General features: G+C 33.5%; 1 protein-coding gene across 1 annotated transcript; it reads right to left on the reverse strand.

The window, feature by feature from the left end:
- Positions 1–15,661: 15,661 nt before the first annotated feature.
- On the reverse strand, positions 15,662–16,641 carry LOC114924140 (uncharacterized). The gene is made up of 2 exons (XM_029287416.1): positions 15,874–16,641; positions 15,662–15,781 (listed from the first exon to the last, which is right to left on the reverse strand). Exons 1-2 carry the CDS (start codon positions 16,639–16,641, stop codon positions 15,662–15,664), a joined length of 888 nt encoding a protein of 295 aa, XP_029143249.1.
- Positions 16,642–18,422: the final 1,781 nt, after the last annotated feature.

Consider the following 18,422-nt stretch of genomic DNA (forward strand, 5'->3'; position numbering starts at 1 on the left):
GTTGCTTTATATATAACTAAAAAAAAATCAGTAATTTATCCCATTAAAACGTACGTTCTTATCAAGAGAAAACAAAAATGTTAATTAATCTGAAGGTCATTATAGTATTATGAAATTTGTAAATAGGTTTTGATATTTTAAAAAAATATAATTAAATTTTTATATTTTATAAATTTTTTAATTAATTTCCTGTCATTATTACAAAATAAAAAATAAAAAATAATATTCCTAAGTACATATATTTTTAGAGACTAAAGTGAAAAAAAATTGTAAATAATAATTGAATTGCAAATTACACTATATTGTCGTACATTCAAAGGTTTATTTTAATTAAAGAAAGCTCTAATTGCTTGTTCTTTGGGACATAAAAAATCTAATAGAAGATAATTATTTTTTTAAACAAAAATTTTGCAAACAAATGTTTAATAATTACTTTATATGAATTTAAATATAGAGTAATAATTGAAAGTTCTAGTTCATCTTTTTAATTATTTTTTATAATTCTTAAATGTGCAAGAATTCAAATATATATATATATATATATATATATATATATATATATATATCTTGAAATATAAAAAATAATAAAACTAAGGGTATAGTATATTTTTTATTTCTGAAGTTTGGTAAAAGTTTTAAAAATATCTCTAAGTTTTATTTTGTTTCAATTTTGTCCTAAAAGTTTTTTATTTGCATCAAATATACCATCGACGGCTAAATTTTCAAAAAATTTAAAACCAATCTAATAATAATGCATAAAAAGTATACTTGATTTGCTTGCGTTGAGGGTTGTTCTTATGAAATTGTTGTTGAATCGATCTTAAATTTTTTGAAAAATTAACCGTCAGTGGTATATTTGATGTAAATTAAAAATTTTTAGGATAAACTTGAAACAAAAAAAAAAACTTAGGGGTATTTTTAAAACTTTTATCAAATTTTAGAGACAAAAAATATACTTTATCATAAAACTAAAATATTTTTATTTAAAAATTAGGAGAATAGCTTAAAATTTCCAATTATTTTATTAAATATATCAATGAACTAAATAAAAATAATGTATCGATTTAAAAAAAATATAAGATTAAACATATTTTATCAATGAATAAAAAAAATTTATTTTTATATACAAGTGAGTGTAACGTATTTTTATTTGTAGTTAAGTTTTTGTTATCTATAAATTTTTTCAATTAAATATTTATAAGAAAATACTTAGAAAAATTTTATTTCTTTTAATATTTTTATAATCGTAAAAATTAATTATATTTTTTATATAAAATATATATGAATATTTAATATAGTAACAATTAAAAAAAAAGAAAATTTATCTAAATAAATCAATTGAAATTCATATTTACGTAAATATAATAATTTTAATCTCATTACATATCTGTCCTATTTCATTTTTATGTAAACCACGAATGCTAAATACGATTTATTATTTAGTCATAAATCGCAGGACCTTTACCGCAGTTTATGAAGAGATGCATTTGGATATAAATTGCGAGAACGGTTTATGAAGAGCAGAATTCGTACATAAACCGTGGAACTTCTACCGAAATTTATGAAAACTAGGATTTGTACATAAAACGCGATAGACAATGACAGGTTGCATTCTCTAATATTTAAATTTTTGGATTTGAAAGGATTTTGAGAGGATTTGGGAGAAAATCACTTGGCATCGAAATCGGTTGTACCTTTTAAATGACGTTGCTCACGCGTGGCTAGAAATATCAATGAAAAGGTTAGTTGTTTATAGTTTGTTCTCTTTATATGTTAGTTGTTTGCTGTTCTGTTTATATATTATTGTCATTTTGATGTGTGATTTTGATATTTTTATAATGAATTTGAAGATGTTAGTGATTTATTTGTCAAAATTTAATTAGTATCAATTTAATTTTTGTTAATTTATATGTTAGTCTTTTATCTTTGAATAATTTATTTTATAAATAATTTATATGTATGTTAGTGATTTATCTGTTAAAATTTGATTAGTACGACTTTTTTTTTTGTAATTCTTGTGTTACCCTTTTAGCTGTGACTTATATAATTAAAAAATAATTCAAGTGTTAGTCTTTTTTCTATTAAAATTTAATAGATACCAGTTTAACTTTTTGTGCATGTATGTATTCGTCTTTTATCTGTTAATTATTTAATTTAAAAATAATTAAGGTATTAGTCATTTTTCTATTAAAATTTGATTAGTACCAAATTAATTTTTTGCAAAATGTAGTCGACTAGGTGCATTACTGGTGTTAAGAGGCAACAGAATATACTTCTACATGACCGATCATACCTTATTTGAAAACTGCAGGTTTGTATTACTTGGCGAGGTTGAACAGTCATTGGTTCTGTGTGGATGAGCCTCTGGTGAGCGCATTATTGAGAGGTGGCGTCCTGAGATGCACATGTTCCACATGCCATTCGGAGAGTGCAACATCATGCTACAAGACGTGGCTTATCAGTTGGGGTTGCTCGTTGATGGGAAGGCTGTTAGTGGGTATCTCACTGACTTTGAGCAGTATGTTCCCGACGGAAGACCAGAGTGGGAATGGTTTCATGAATTCAGCGAGCTACCACCACTGAATAGGGTCAAGCAGATGACGATCCACTTCACATGGTTCCACGAGAGGTTTCGAGTGCTCCCTGCCGATGCGAATGAGGAGACAGTGCATAGGTACGCTTGTGATTACATCATAATGTTACTATCCACTCAGCTTTTCAATCAATGACAATAATGAAAACCGAGTTCACCTTCAGCGGCTGCCGTTTGTGGTGAGGTTTGAAGAGTTGGAAAAGTATAGATAGGCCTTAGCTGCACTGGCCTGATTATATAAATGTATGTGTCAGGTTGCAAGCAGAAATGTGATTAACTTGGTCGGACCACTGTCAGCTACCTCTAGGGCAACCTCGATGTCATTGTTCCTGTCTGAGATAATAAGAATGCCCTCTTATGGCGTCATATGCTGTCATAGGTTGGATAAGAAAAAAGTCCACGACTTCGCATTCTCTCCCTCCACAAGTGCAAATGCAATGGACAAGATTTTTGAGTTTTCATCTTGTGCGACAGCCAGAAGCAAAGTACCTCCATATTTGCCATACAAGTGAATACCGTCAATACTAACTAATAGCTTGTAATGTCGAAGGCCTCAATACAAGGAGAAAATGTTAAAAAAGGATTATGAAAGTACACTGTAGAGTTATCAACCTATTCTCTAACTCTAATCGGAGAAGTCTTCAACACTGTAATGGTTCTGAGCATGGTGGACTGGATTCCAAGCATCCAACATGGCAACTCACTGTAGGACTCTTCTCAATCTCTATAGATCTGTGATATTATCTTCTACTTTGCCATCCAAACCTTTCTATAGGTAGGCCTAAAACCATAAGTTGCTTCTGTTGCTTCCTGTAACACTTTTATCGTAACCGCAGCATCCGCTGTAACTAACAGAAAGATCTTCGCACAGATGATGTGGTAATCAAGTTGCAGTGATCGATTGAAATAGATGTAACTAATCATGTGTGCGGACCATTAAACCATCTAACGTCTCAGATACTCTTTCGTTGACGTAATGTGGTACTTAAGATGATCTGATTCTAACACCCTGTACTCAACTCCTTTACGGATGCTATAATTCTTCACACTCAACACAGCTTTATCTTTATTCTGGAATGTTTGCCCAATTTAAAATTTTGTAGGAGCAGTTCCATGATTCAATCCTTGACTACCAAAGGCAGCATCTATGTCCGGTTGTTATCCCATAGCTTCCAAGTTCAAGTTTGAAAAGTGTGGATGATACTGTTGTGTTCTAGAATTTGATGGACCCTACTATATATGTGAATTGCTCCTTGTATCCTCATTACTGTCCCTAACTATATCGACAAACTCTTCTTCCAAATCATCCCCTCTCCTTGCATTTTCAACTCGATCAGGTTTACTGTCGCCTACACAATCAGAAATCATGATAGGAGAACTAGCTATCTCAACTGTCAGCTGTCAAAATGAACAATTCTCCAATGCTACACAACCATCTTCATCTGTACGGTTCAAATCAACCGCAACAGATGGGGATGCAATGATAAGACAAGCCGGTGCAACCACAAGGATCGAACTGGAAGCATCCCCCAAGCCAGTCGACTGAGGATTCGGAACTAATGTCGCAGAACTGTCGACATCATCCTCCAATTTCGCATAGTGCTCGTGTACTCTGACATCCAAAAGACTTATTCGATAATGAAATAAAACATACAGATCTTCGTCAAACCCCATCACAAACATATTATACTTCACACCAATTGACACAACTGCAATATATATCTTATAAAATAAATTCTTTATCCACTTGATTCCAAGCACATCAAACTTTTGCAATATACTCGTTTTTAAATTTGATAATATTTTCGATAAACGGATAAATACACTCAAAAATTTTTTATCGATAAACTTCACATTCTCTCTTTTGTGTTTATGAATTTTTTCAGAATAATGCATTAATGTTAACAAACTATCTTTCTCATTTAACATCGTAAAAATGACTCTCTTCTTAATAACTATTTTTAACTCATATATAGAGCCAACAACTTTCATATCGTGGTAGGGATTTCACAATGTAAGAATGCTGTTCTTTAAAAACTGCAATAAAGATCCTGTAATTTATGCCTAAATGCAGTTCTTCAAAATCGCCGAAGAGATTCCGCATTTATACCCAAATAATAAACCGTTGTTTTTCGCCGTAGTTTACATAAAAACAAAATAAAATAGGTATATAATGGGTTACAAATTGTTGTATTTAAATAAATATAAATCTCAATTAATTTATTTACGTCGTTTGCCCTAACGAAAATATCGTGCCTGCACGTGGGCATGTACATGGTCGGCAAGCATACAATAGTCTCGTGTCTTCAAGTGGCAGTTAATAATAAAAAGAAAATATGTAAAATAAAAATAAACAAAAATGTCTTTGTCTTAGCGAGTTAGCTTATCTCCTTAGTCCTTAATCAGTTAGATTTGACATTGCCTAACACAGTATCACACAGTCAGCTCTTCATCGTTTTCTATCCCTTCACTTCAAATCTAAATTTCTGGCTATAATATTTTTAATAAATATTATATATACACTGTTACGGTGGGTAACCGGAGATTGTCTGAATGGATAGCGCTGGCTGGCCCGTAAGTGTGAAGGAGAAGGTTTCCGTGTGAGTGTGCAATTCGGGAGACTCCGCCCGACTTGTGTTCGCGAGTGAATGGGGGGTGGTACCTGCAAAGACACTCCGATGCCTAAGTTAGCAAGAGTGTGAGCAGGTCTATAGAGTATTGGGCTTAGAGATACCTGAGGGGTGTCAGTGTATTTATAGTGGTGAGCCAATAACCACCGTTGGAGTAGTGCCGTATCTTTTGGGTGTTAACCGCCCCTCTATCTTAGGGAGGTTAAGATATGGTTTGATGAAGCGGTTAGAGAGATTTTAGGGGCGGTTACTCATTCAAATGAGTGTTTATCCGCCAACTAACCTCATGTCCGACTTCTTCGAAGTAAGTCGTGGTCGACACCGACTTCTTATATGAAGGTCGGCGCTTAGCTGGGCTTAGTTCTTCGGATTGGGCCTTTCTATTTGAACCTGGGCCTTTATTATTGGGACAGGGTATGAACATACACAAACCATCAATTATTTTAATATAAAATATATATTAAAAATATAATATTAATTATTAATTGTTATAAATATATAATGACTAATTTAATAGTTAATTTCTAAAGTACATCTTATGTACTAAACATTTTATACTTTTTATATGGTAAGGCATTTTACAATCGGTTTGTGTAGAAAATATTGAGGTGAGAAGAAATTGAAGGGTGTGTTTTGTGATTACACAATTCTGTTGAAACAAATTCATTTTTTTTTCAATTTTGAATTTTTTTCGGGGTCAAATTCCTTTATTTATTTGTTTTTTTCCCTCCATTAGGGATGTATTCCACATTTTTATCGTTAATCATTTGTTATTTATAGAAAAACTAGTATTTATTTGTCGCATTTTGAAATACTTTAAAAAATTTTATTGATAAATTTGGATGATATTTTTATCGGTAATTAAATATTTTGGAGGTGTTTTTGTTGATTTACTTCAAATGATTTGTATTAATAATGTATATTGATGCTGGCTTCAGAAACTCGTTCTTAAAAATAATAGAGACGTAAAAAATAAAAAATTAGTAGTCTTATTCCACAGCAATCATGGGCCTTGTTTGCGCAAAGAAAATTGTGGGCCTATTCGTAAGATATTGTTTGGAGATAATATGATAGGATTACGACAAAAAAATAAAAAAATTTATTATTTTTGACAAACACTTTTAACTATTAATCTCATAATATATTTTTAGTCTATATTTTTTAATATTATTAATTGATTACTGATAAAATATAATAAATTCTACTTCTAATACTCCTAAAAAAACAAAGATATGATTCTATTCTAATCTAGACTTTAATTTGTACTAGCCTCTCTCCGTTAAAATTGAAAGAATAAGTTAACCAAAAAAATTTTGAAAGAATAAATAATCATAAATCTTGTAAACTAATTCATTTTTGTGCGTATAATAATTTATTAAATGGTGATAAATCCTTGAATAATGTTTAAATTTATGATAAACTAATTTTAATCTGTCGATATCATAAAAAAATATTTAAATTGCTTCTCAACCAGTTTTATTGCATATATTTACTTTTTAAGAAATTTAATTATTCTAAAAATATAAAATTATTTTTATCAAATATATTGATCTTTATGTTATTTTCAATCATATATATATATATATATATATATATATATATATATATATATATATATATATATATATATATATAAATAAATTTTAATATAAAATAATCAAACAAAAAATATTATCATAAAAAATTGTTTTCTAAAACATAAAAAAAAACTAATATACCCAACAAAAATATTTTTTGAATATTTTCTTAAAAAATTGTTCAAAACAGCGTATTTGTTGTGATAAGAATGGGTTATCACATCTTATGTGGATGCCCATTTTTCATAAGATAGAGTTTTCCAAGGATGAATGAATTTAATGTAGTTTGAAAAAGAGAAGCCTTGCACATGTATAAATAGGAGCATAAGCTGAGGCCTTTAAACACACAAAAAGGCAATAAAATAATTCTCTTTCTTTTATGTTGCAATACTTCTATCACTCTCTTTATACTTCTTTATATTTTATGTTTGTTACCTCTTCCTTGTTTATTTATTTAGTTATTTTATAACACGTTATCAGCACGAGCTCTAACGAAATTTTAGGAAGACTCCAGGTAACAAATTTTTATTATGTCGAAACTCTTTTATCTTGAATATAATGCTTTTGATATATTTGAAAATAATTATTTATCATGAATATAGATGTTGAAATCCATCTTGATTCAATGGATCTTGGAGATACCATTGAGGTTGAAAATAATCCCAGAAGGATAAAGTCAAAGCTATGATTTTCCTTCGTCGTCATCTTGAAGTATGATTGAAAAATGAATATCCCACATTAAAAGATCCTGCAGATCTGTGGAAAGACCTTGAAGAAAGGTACAATCATGTGATACTTCCTCAAGCCCGATATGTTAGAGAAATTTTTCTCGACCTTCCATGTCTCGAATGTGCTCCTGCAGCAGCAATATCGAGAAAAAGAATTTAAAAATATTCTGAGTTAATTTCTTGCTTTCTTGTTGTTGAGCGCAACAATGAGTGACTCTTAAGAAATCATGAAGCGCGCCCAGCTGGCGCTGTCCCATTCCCTGAAGTAAATGCGGCAATTAACCCCAAAAGAGGTAAATGGCAAGATTTTGATAACAAGAAAAATTATGGAAGGAAAAGAAATTATGTTCACAAGAAAGAATCTCACCAGAAGTGGAATAAAGAAAGGAACAATGGGCAAAATAGATTAATTGAGGATAAATGCTTCCATTGTGGTGGAAAGGGCCATTAGACACGTACCTGTTGTATCCCAAGGCACCTAATTGATCTTTATCAAGCATCCTTGAAAAAGGATGACAAATGAAAGGAAACAAATTTTGTTTCAAATGATGAAAATTCCACTACTCTTTATGATGTATATAATTTCTTTAAGGATTCTAAAGGAAATATTGGCTATTTGATCAATGATGGAATAGTTTGATATATGTATGTGTTTGTTAAGTATTCATGTGAATAATTTGACTGTGCATGTACTTCTACTCATTTTATAATGATCATTTGTTTTTGAAGAAAAATGGCAAGGACATATTCTGAAGATATTTGTCTTGCGAATAGTGCAAGTTCGCACACTATTCTTAAAAGTGATATATATTTTACCCATCTTGTGCCAAAAGAAGAATATGTTAATACTATTATTGGCTCGGGCAATGTGATAGAAGGCTCCGGAAGAGCTATAATTTTGTTTCCTAAAGGAACAAAATTCATAATAAATAATGCACTATTGTCTACCAAGTCTCGAAGAAACTTGTTGAGCTTTAAAGATATTCGCCGAAATGGATATCATATTGAGACTATAAATGAGGGAAATCATGAGTACTTATGTATCATAACTCATTATTCAAATAAGAAAGTTATATTAGAAAAGTTGCCCTCACTTTCATCTGGATTATATTATACCAAGATTAGCGCAATTGAATCACATGCCATTGTAAACCAGAAGTTTACTAGCCCAAATGAATTCATAACTTGGCATGATAGATTGGGTCATTCGAGAACAACCATGATGATGAGAATTATTGAAAACTTTCATGGACATTCACTAAAGAACCAGAAGATTCTTAAAACTAGTGAATTTTGTTGTGCTGCATGTTCTCAGGGAAAGTTAATTTTAAGGCCATCACCAGTAAAGATTGGATTTGAGTCCCCTGAATTCCTAGAAAGGATTCAAGGTGATATATGTGGACCTATTCATCCACCATGTGGATCTTTTAGATATTTTATGGTCCTAATAGACGCATCTTCGAGATGGTCACATGTGTGCTTATTATCTTCTCGCAACCTGGCGTTTGCAAGATTACTGGATCAAATTATTCGATTAAAAGCACAGTTTCCAGAAAATCCAATCAAAGCAATTCGTCTTGATGATGCTGGTGAATTTACTTCCCAAGCTTTTGATGCTTATTGTATGGCTAATGGAATAAGTGTTGAACATCCAGTAGCTTATGTTCACACACAAAATGGATTAGCAGAATCACTTATTAAACGCCTCCAATTAATTGCTAGACCCTTACTTATGAGAACAAATCTCCCAACCTCAGTTTGGGGACATGCTATTTTACATGCCACAGCACTTATTCGTTTGAGGCCAACGAGTTACCATCAGTTCTCTCCTATGCAATTAGCATTTGGCCAGCAGCCAAATATTTCCCTTTTAAGAATATTTGGGTGTGCGATATATGTTCCTATTGCACCACCTAATCACACCAAAATGGGACCCCAAAGAAAATTTGGGATATATGTTGGATATGATTCTCACTCTATAGTGAGGTATCTTGAGATACAAACTTGAGATGTATTTAAAGCCTGGTTTGCAGATTGTTATTTTGATGAATCAAAATTTCCAACATTAGGGGAAGAGAATAAGCTTCCTGAAAAGGAACTTAATTGGAATGCATTATCGTTGATGCATTTAGATCCTCGATCAGGGCAATGTGAACTAGAAGTTCAAAAGATTATACATTTGCAAAGAATAGCAAATGAATTGCCTGATGCATTTTCCGATACAAAGAGGATAACCAAATCTTATATACAAGCAGAAAATGCCCCAATTCGAATTAATGCCCCAGTAGGACAAATAGCCACTGAAGCAAATTCACGCTAGAAGCGTGGCAGGCCTGTCGGTTCCAAAGATAAAAAATCCTTGAAAGAGAAAAGAGGTAAATACTATTCCTGTTGAAAAGACATAGTAAAGACACATGCAGTTGTCCAAAATTCTGATATAACGCCAGAAGACGTTCAGGTACCTGAAAATTGTGAAAATGATGAGATCTCGATAAATTATGTCTTTACAGGAGAGAAATGGGACCGAAATAAGATAATTATCAATGAAATATTTGCATATAATGTGGCATTGAATATCATGCACGAAAGTAATGATCTTGAGCCAAGATCAGTCGAAGAATGTCGACAAAGGAATGATTGGCCAAGATGGAAAGAAGCCATGAAGGCTGAATTAGACTCACTTGCAAAACGTGAAGTCTTTGGACCTGTAGTCCGTACACCTAAAGATGTAAAACCTGTTGGATACCGATGGGTATTTGTGAGAAAACGAAATGAGAAAAATGAAGTCGTGCGCTATAAAGCCCGACTTGTGGCACAAGGTTTTTCACAAAGGCCCGGTATAGATTATGAAGAAACGTATTCCCCTGTAGTGGATGCGATAACATTGCTCTATTTGGTCAGTTTATCTGCATATCATAAACTGCATATGCATTTAATGGATGTGGTAATAGCCTATTTGTACGGCTCATTAGATCGGGATATCTATATGAAAGTCCCTGAATGACTAAAGATATCTAAACCATCAAATGAATATTCACAAGGGTTATACTCAGTCAAATTGCAAAGATCTTTATATGGTCTAAAGCAATCTGGACGAATGTGGTATAATCGTCTTACTGAGTATCTGGCCAAAAACAGATTTAAGAATGATGATATCTGTCCATGCGTTTTCATAAAGAAATATGCATCTGGATTCATTATAATTGCTGTGTACGTTGATGATTTAAATATCATTGGAACTCCTGAAGAGATTCCAACAATTATAAAAACTCTAAAAGAAGAGTTTGAGATGAAAGATCTTGGAAGAACTAAATTTTGTCTCGGCCTGCAGATCGAGCATATAAAAAATGGGATCTTTATTCATCAAAAAACATACACAAAGAAGATCTTGAAGAGATTTTATATGGATAAGTCACATCCATTAAGTACCCCAATGATCGTAAGATCTTTGGATGTGGAGAAGGATCAATTCCGTCCTAAAGAAGAGAATGAGGATATCCTTGGTCCTGAAGTACCATATCTTAGTGCCATTGGAGCGCTAATGTATCTTACTAATAATACACGACTCGATATATTATTTGCTGTGAACTTACTAGCAAGGTATAGTTCCTCTCCAACCAGAAGACATTGGAGTGGAATCAAGCAGATCTTTCGATATCTTCATGGAACGGTTGATATGGGATTGTTTTATCCCTATGGATCCAAATCACAACTAGTTGGCTATGCAGATGCTGGATACTTGTCTGATCCACATAAAGGGAGATCTCAAACAGGATACCTATTTACATATGGTGGAACAGCTATATCATGGAAGTCCACGAAACAGACGATAGCAGCAACCTCCTCTAATCATGCTGAAATACTAGCGATACATGAAGCAAGTCGCGAGTGTTTCTGGCTAAGGAGTTTGATCCAATATATCATGTCATCATGTGGACTGATTGATCAGAAAATAGCTCCAACTGTCCTGTTTGAAGATAATACAACATGTATTGCTCAACTTAAAGGCGGATATATCAAAGGTGATAGAACAAAGCATATTTCTCCCAAATTCTTATTCACTCATGATCTTCAAAATCAAGGGACAATTGATGTCCAAGCTCAAGTGATAATCTGGCAGATTTATTCACAAAGTCACTCCCAAAATCTTCTTTTGAAAGATTGGTACATCAGATTGGGATGCGCCGATTTCGAGATATAAAATAATGTCGGCAAGAGGGGGAGATTGTACTCTTTTTTCCTTGGTCAGTTTTTTTTCCATTGGGTTTTTCTTGACAAGGTTTTTAATGAGGCAGTCCCCATCACAAATGATATTGTACTCTTTTTCCTTCACTAAGGTTTTTTCCCACAGAATTTTCTTTAGTAAGGTTTTAACGAGGCAATAATCCTAAATGGTCATCCAAGAGGGAGTGTTGTGATAAGAATGGGTTATCACATCTTATGTGGATGCCCATTTTTCATAAGATAGAGTTTCCTAAGGATGAATGAATTTAATGTAGTTTGAAAAAGAGAAGCCTTGCACATGTATAAATAGGAGCATAGGCTGAGGTCTTTGAACACACAAAAAGACAATAAAATAATTCTCTCTCTTTTATGTTACAATATTTCTCTCACTCTCTTTATACTTCTTTATATTTTATGTTTGTTATCTCTTCCTTGTTTATTTATTTAGTTATTTTATAACAGTATTGAATTGAAATTCTTATTTTTCAATTGATAGGATTCGTCGGCATATAAATCGACCACAAATTTTGATTCCTTTTTCTGATAAAACACGTGTTCAATCTATTCCTTGTCTTGAGCACGAACATGGCATTTTTTTGTTCTTCCAAGCCCTATCTCTTAATCATAGTAAATTAAAAAATAAAATGATAATTAGGTCTTTGAAAATTTTAATAAATAATTATTTAATTTAAAAAAATATTAATTTAATTATTTACGATAGTAAAATAATAGATGCATAATATTTTTTATTAATTCATTATATAAAATTTAACAGTGATATTTAAAAAAGAAGTTTGTCTCTTTCGGTCTTTCTCCTTTATTTAAGTGCAAAACATATTAAATTTACAAAAGACATTGTACCAAGCAAAAATAAAGTGTATTTGAAAGAAGAGGGATTTCCAGTTCTCTTACACTATATATACGAGTGACAGGTGTTCCAGCTTCCGGGAGAGCCAGAAAAAATGAAGTGTTGCAAAAATAATTTCTAAATATTTATGAGAAAATGCACTGTTCTCTTTTATAAGATATTAAAATAATATATTTTTTATTTATAAAATATATATTTTTTATAATTTTTAAAAAAATTTATCTTTAATTTATTTTAATTTTTTGTGTGTTAACTAATGTTAATTTTATCTATTTTTTTAAAAAAAATAAATTATTTTTTACAAAAATATCTTTTAACAAAAATTTTATTTTTTTGTCATTAAATTTTGTTTAGTAAAATACTCTTTAAGAAATTATTTTTTATTAATTAAATTATATTTTTATTAAAATATTTTTTAAAAAAATTAATAATTAAATTATTTTTTTAGAATATTCTTTAATAATTTTTTAATTATTAAAATAATATATATTGATATCGAAAAATAATAGTAAAATATAAAAAATTATTAACAAAATTTTGGTAAAATTATAATTTAATAATTAAAAAATTATTGAAGAATATCTTAGAAAAATAAATTTAATTAGTAAAATTTTTTAAAAAATATTTTAGTAAAAATATAATTTAATTAATAAAAAATAATTTATTAAAAAATATTTTAATAAGTAAAATTTAATAATAAAAAATAATTTTTTGTTAAAGGATATTTTTATAAAAAATAATTTATTTTTTTGAAAAATGAATAGAATTAAAATTAATTAACATAAAATTTAAAATGAATTAAAGAGAAAATTTTTTAAAAGTTATAAAGAATGAGAATATACATTTTATAAATAAAAGAGAGAAGAGTATCATTTTAATATCTTTTAAAAGAGAAAAATGATATTTAATTTTCTCAATATTTATACTTCTCACATTTTAAGGGTTTTTTTTTCTTTCACTCTATACTCTCCTCGTATTTTAGAAGAGTAGTTTTAGTTGTTTGTAATCTAAATATTTTATTTATATTATATACAAAATTAGCAAATATAATCATACAAAGTGTTAACATCTTAAAACAAGGATCTAAAAAGTTATATGTGTATCTCATGGACAATACGGTTGTATTCTTTAATTTGTATTTTGATCTAACTAATGCACTCAGCAATTAGCTTCTTTAGCTTTCTCAATTTCTTGGTTTTTTTTTTCTTTGACGATGTCTTATTTAGACAAAAATTTGGTTGTGCTTTTCTTTTTTTTTTTTTCTCTCCTTTAACAATGTCATTTTATTACGTATGGGAAATTCGCATAAGGATATTTGTATCCTCTATCATGAACCTAAAATTTTTGAAACCTTGTTATGATAAAAAAAAAATTTTTGACGCACATAAAGTGGAGTGATATTATAATATCTAGGGGTAAGTACGATTTTGGTCCTTTAAGTTTAGTGCCAGAATCGAATTTGTTCCTCTTGTTCTTTTGCCATTAAAGTCGTCCTTAATGTTACATTTGTATTTAACTTCGCCCTTAAAATTTTTTTCGGACATAAATGCCCTTTGCATCGTTAGGGTAGTTAGAAAAATGGTTATATAAAAATAAAGGCAATAGGCATATGTTAACCCCAAAAAGAAGGGCAAGTTGGTTGATTCTGGAATTGCTGCCGACACCACCGTCGTCGACGTCGAGGAGGGAGAACGCCATGGCTGCCGAAAGCTCGATGTCGTCTCGGAGCAAATCTCCCTCGGATGGTGCGTTGCTGCTCTGTTCCCATGGTGAGAGGCCGGTGCTACGTACTTCGGGGACCAAGGAGAACTACGGGCGCATATTTTGGGGCTGTATTTATTATGGAGTTTGTTTTTCTTTCTTTTCTTCTGAGTTGAGTAATTTGGGTTGAGGAGTGGAGATTGAAGACGGTGATTTTGTGTAGGTGCATGAAGGCTCCAACTTCTTTCGTTGGGCAGAGCCGGAGACAGAGGTGGGAAACCCAGAAATTGCAAGGATGAAGAAGAAGGTTGCCTCCCTGAAATCAAGGACGAGAGCGGCAGAGTGGAAGTTAATGGTCGTTGCTCTGTTAGGGTTTGTTGGGTGGGTTGGGTTCCTGTTTCTGTTGCTGCAGAATTTTTCTATGTCTAGGCCTAAGTGTGTAATTCCATTGAACCTGGTATGAAAAGGGTGTTTGGGTATGATGCTGTTGTTGTTGTTGGTAAATTCTTTTAGGGTTGGTTTTGTTGACTGTGTTTTGGTGAAGTGTTTTGGTGGTAAGTTATTAGGTGACAATGATGTACCTGGTATGAATGTGTTATGTTGAATTGTTTCTCAACATGTATAAATGACAATTATGTGAATTTGATTTCTGCTTGGTAAATACCTGTTTTTCATTACTGACTAATTTCCTAACAATATAACAAACTTGAATAAAAAACAATCTCATGTGAATATGGTAAATGTCATAATAACATAGATAATAAAAAGTGTTTCAGGCACATAGGTAATCCCAAAAGGGTTGGCTGGTCCAATCCAGCAACCAAGTACAACACATAGATGCTCATAGGCAAAGTTGACAGAAACATAACATAACAAGAAGTAGCTAACAAGTCACACTGCACTTTCCCAGCAAAGTTCACAAAAACATAACCCAAAATAAGACAACATGCACAAAATACCCAACAGAAGACACAAAAGACAACATAACCCAAAATAAAGCATATCCCATTTTCCTTTTCTTAAAGCATTCCCCATTTTTTTGGAGGCAACTTTGCCATTAACTTCAGTTTCTTTGGAGAGATGTGAAGTGCTCCAGAGAGCCTGGCAGAGAAGTGACCAACAGGTTGGCTTGAAGATGTGGTAAGGGTAGGCTGAGATGAAGGAATAGTTGTGGTGGCTGGCTGTGATGAGGATGAATGAGGTGCTGAACTTGTTGGACTGGCAACCTTGTTGGGCTGTGGAGCAGGTTGGGTTGAGGAATTGGGCATAGTAGTTCCCTTGGGCCTGCCTCTAGGCCTTTTGGGCTAAGCTGCATTGTTGGATTGGGCTGCAGAGGGTGGCTAAGTTGGTGAAACAGCTTTCCTTTTGGGCTGGGAAGAGGCAGTCTTCCTTCCTCCCTTGGCAGGTAGATGGTTTGTCTTGGTGCTTCCCTTCTGCTGTTTTCCTTTGTTCTTTGACTGCTGGGCCACACAAACAAATACAATTTAATAATGGGATAGCAACAATAGTTGAGACTACAATTAATAGAAGAAAGACAACTTAAAAATCATACCAACTCCTCAATAGGTTTAGGGCATCTGCTTCTTTTGTGCCCAACAGATCCACACAGAGAGCACCTTTGTGTCTCTCCCTTCCTTGATAGTTGAGTGCGGCTGCTCTGCTCTTCATCTCCAGGAGCTGCTATCCTCTTTTTCACTGGCCTGTGACTAGGCCTTCGATAGGGGGGAGGCATAACATCAGGGTGTGCAATCCTCTCCCAAAGATCTACTCCATTCAAGGGATGTATGATTGAGTCATAGCACCTCATGTAAGCTTCTCTCTTATAACACCCAGCCACAAAAGGTTCTATGTCTAGTCCCTTGAACTTGATGCAACTGATAGCATGGACACAGGGTATGCCACTCATCTGCCAAATTCTACATGAACATTCATGGGATCCTAAGTCCACCGCAAACTTCTCTAATCCGTTCACCACTTCATACTTCAAAGCTGCAGACCAGTATGGTCTCCAATCCCTAGCTGACCTAGATCTCTTCTTCAACCTGAATCTAATCCTAGGTAAGATTGTCCCTAAATAATTTTGTGCAAGTTCTCTATTTTCTGCCCACCTAGTCATTAGTTTTACCCTTATTTCCTCTAACATGGTGACTATAGGCTTCTCTCTAACATCAACAATGGCAGAATTAAAGCTCTCAGACATGTTATTAACCAATGTATCTACCTTAGAGTTATAAGTGAACCTAGATCTAGACCAATACCTAGGAGGGATAGCAATTAGATACCTATAGGCCTCTTGATTCATAGCTTTCACCTCGGCCATGTGCCTCTCCCAATCCCTCTAGTGAGTTGCCTTAGCACACTTCCACATCAGTTTCTTCAATTGTAATCCTGGAAACCTCTTTCTGAAGTTGCTGTACAAGTGTCTCACACAGAACCGATTATCCACACCAGGTATAACCTCCTCATATGCTGGCAACAGACGCTGCACGCATGAAATCAAGGCAATTGTAATTAGGGAGAATTGAATGGAAGTGATTCACTCTATAAATTTAGTGTACTTTGCTTACTTTTTGTTGGTCAGACATGAAGGTAGATCTTCCCATCTTATCCAGCCCAACATCAGATGCAAGCTGACTTAGAAACCAACTCCATGAGTCCTTCGTCTCGGCTTCCACAACCGCATACGCAATCGGCAGCATTGGTCATTGGGATCCCACCCAATTGCAGTTAGCAGCTGTCCTCCCTGGGGTGTCTTCAAAAAGCAGCCATCTAGGTCAATGAAATCCCTGCAATGCTGGAAGCTCTGCTTGCATGCTTCCAAGCACACATAGATCCTCTGAAAGATGCAGTAACTGGTCTTTGATGATGCTGGTGCTTCACTGTCAAGATCTGGGGACCTCTGCACTTGTATGCGAGCGGAGGATCCTGGATTTGCCCTCATCAGCTCCTGTCCATAATCGTAAATTCTTTTATACTGCTCTTGGAAGGTTCCCTGAATTTGATCAAGTGCAATCTGCTTGGTCTTAGTGGCCAGTGACTTAGTGACAGTCAAGTTCCATTTCTTCTGTGCCTTCGAAACCAACTCCTTTATTTTCACCTTCAGATTTGACTCAACCTTCTTCTTAAACGCCTTGCCGAGCCATTTTGAATGTAAGATCCCCACCCTGTGTGCTTGTGTGCATGTGTGTGTCAAGTTCATGCTGCGTAGCTGCCAAGTTTCCTCACCCCTGACCTTTGCAGCATACACCCAGAAAAGACAATCACCCGAACAAACAGCCCTAACCCTCTGCAAGTCACACTTTCTAAACCTGATTGACCTTGCCGTATGCACAGCATAAGCAGTTACAGTGTCCTTGAACTCCTCCCGAGATGCATACAAAGTGCCAACTTCCCATTTGTATTGACTCATATCTTTCTGAAGCTTGTGAACTGGAAATGTGAAGCCCTCATGCTCTGAATCAAACCCAACCTGGTGATCGAAATCTAAGTCATCACTGTCTCCTCCCTCAACATTCTCAAACTGCTCATTTGCACAAGCATTCTTATTCACAACCCTAGGTTTTTTACTCATCACATTCACATCTTAAAATCCACTTACCTCAGGATCAACATCATCATCACTATCAGTAAAGTGCACATCATCTTCACTATCGTCCTCTTCCCCAGATGGATTGTACTCTGAATCGAGACTGTCACTGTCACTAGATTTATCATACCCAACTTCATTGTCGTCCTCTGCCCCAGAGTTAGCAGCAAATGGTTCAGATTGCTTTTCCCCCTCATCTACTCCCCCATACGGAACCAGCTCCTGCCCCTCACTAATGTCACCCATCCCATCTTTATCCCCAACATCAATGTAGCCAACATTAGGAAACATCTCTTCGTCCTGAACCTTATGGACAACATATAAATCTACATGGTCTCTCAACTCTGCTATTCGACACATCTCAATGGAATCCGCATCAGCTTTAAACAATTTCAGATTTTTCTCCATGTCTTCAGCAACTGGATCTTTGAACCATAATGATGGGATATTCTCCTCGACATAACCAAGTTGCTTTGGCTCAGCATACGCTTCAAATACAGACCACCGATCACCGT

Source organism: Arachis hypogaea, chromosome 6 (genome assembly GCF_003086295.3).
Source record: "Arachis hypogaea cultivar Tifrunner chromosome 6, arahy.Tifrunner.gnm2.J5K5, whole genome shotgun sequence".
NCBI lineage: Eukaryota > Viridiplantae > Streptophyta > Magnoliopsida > Fabales > Fabaceae > Arachis > Arachis hypogaea.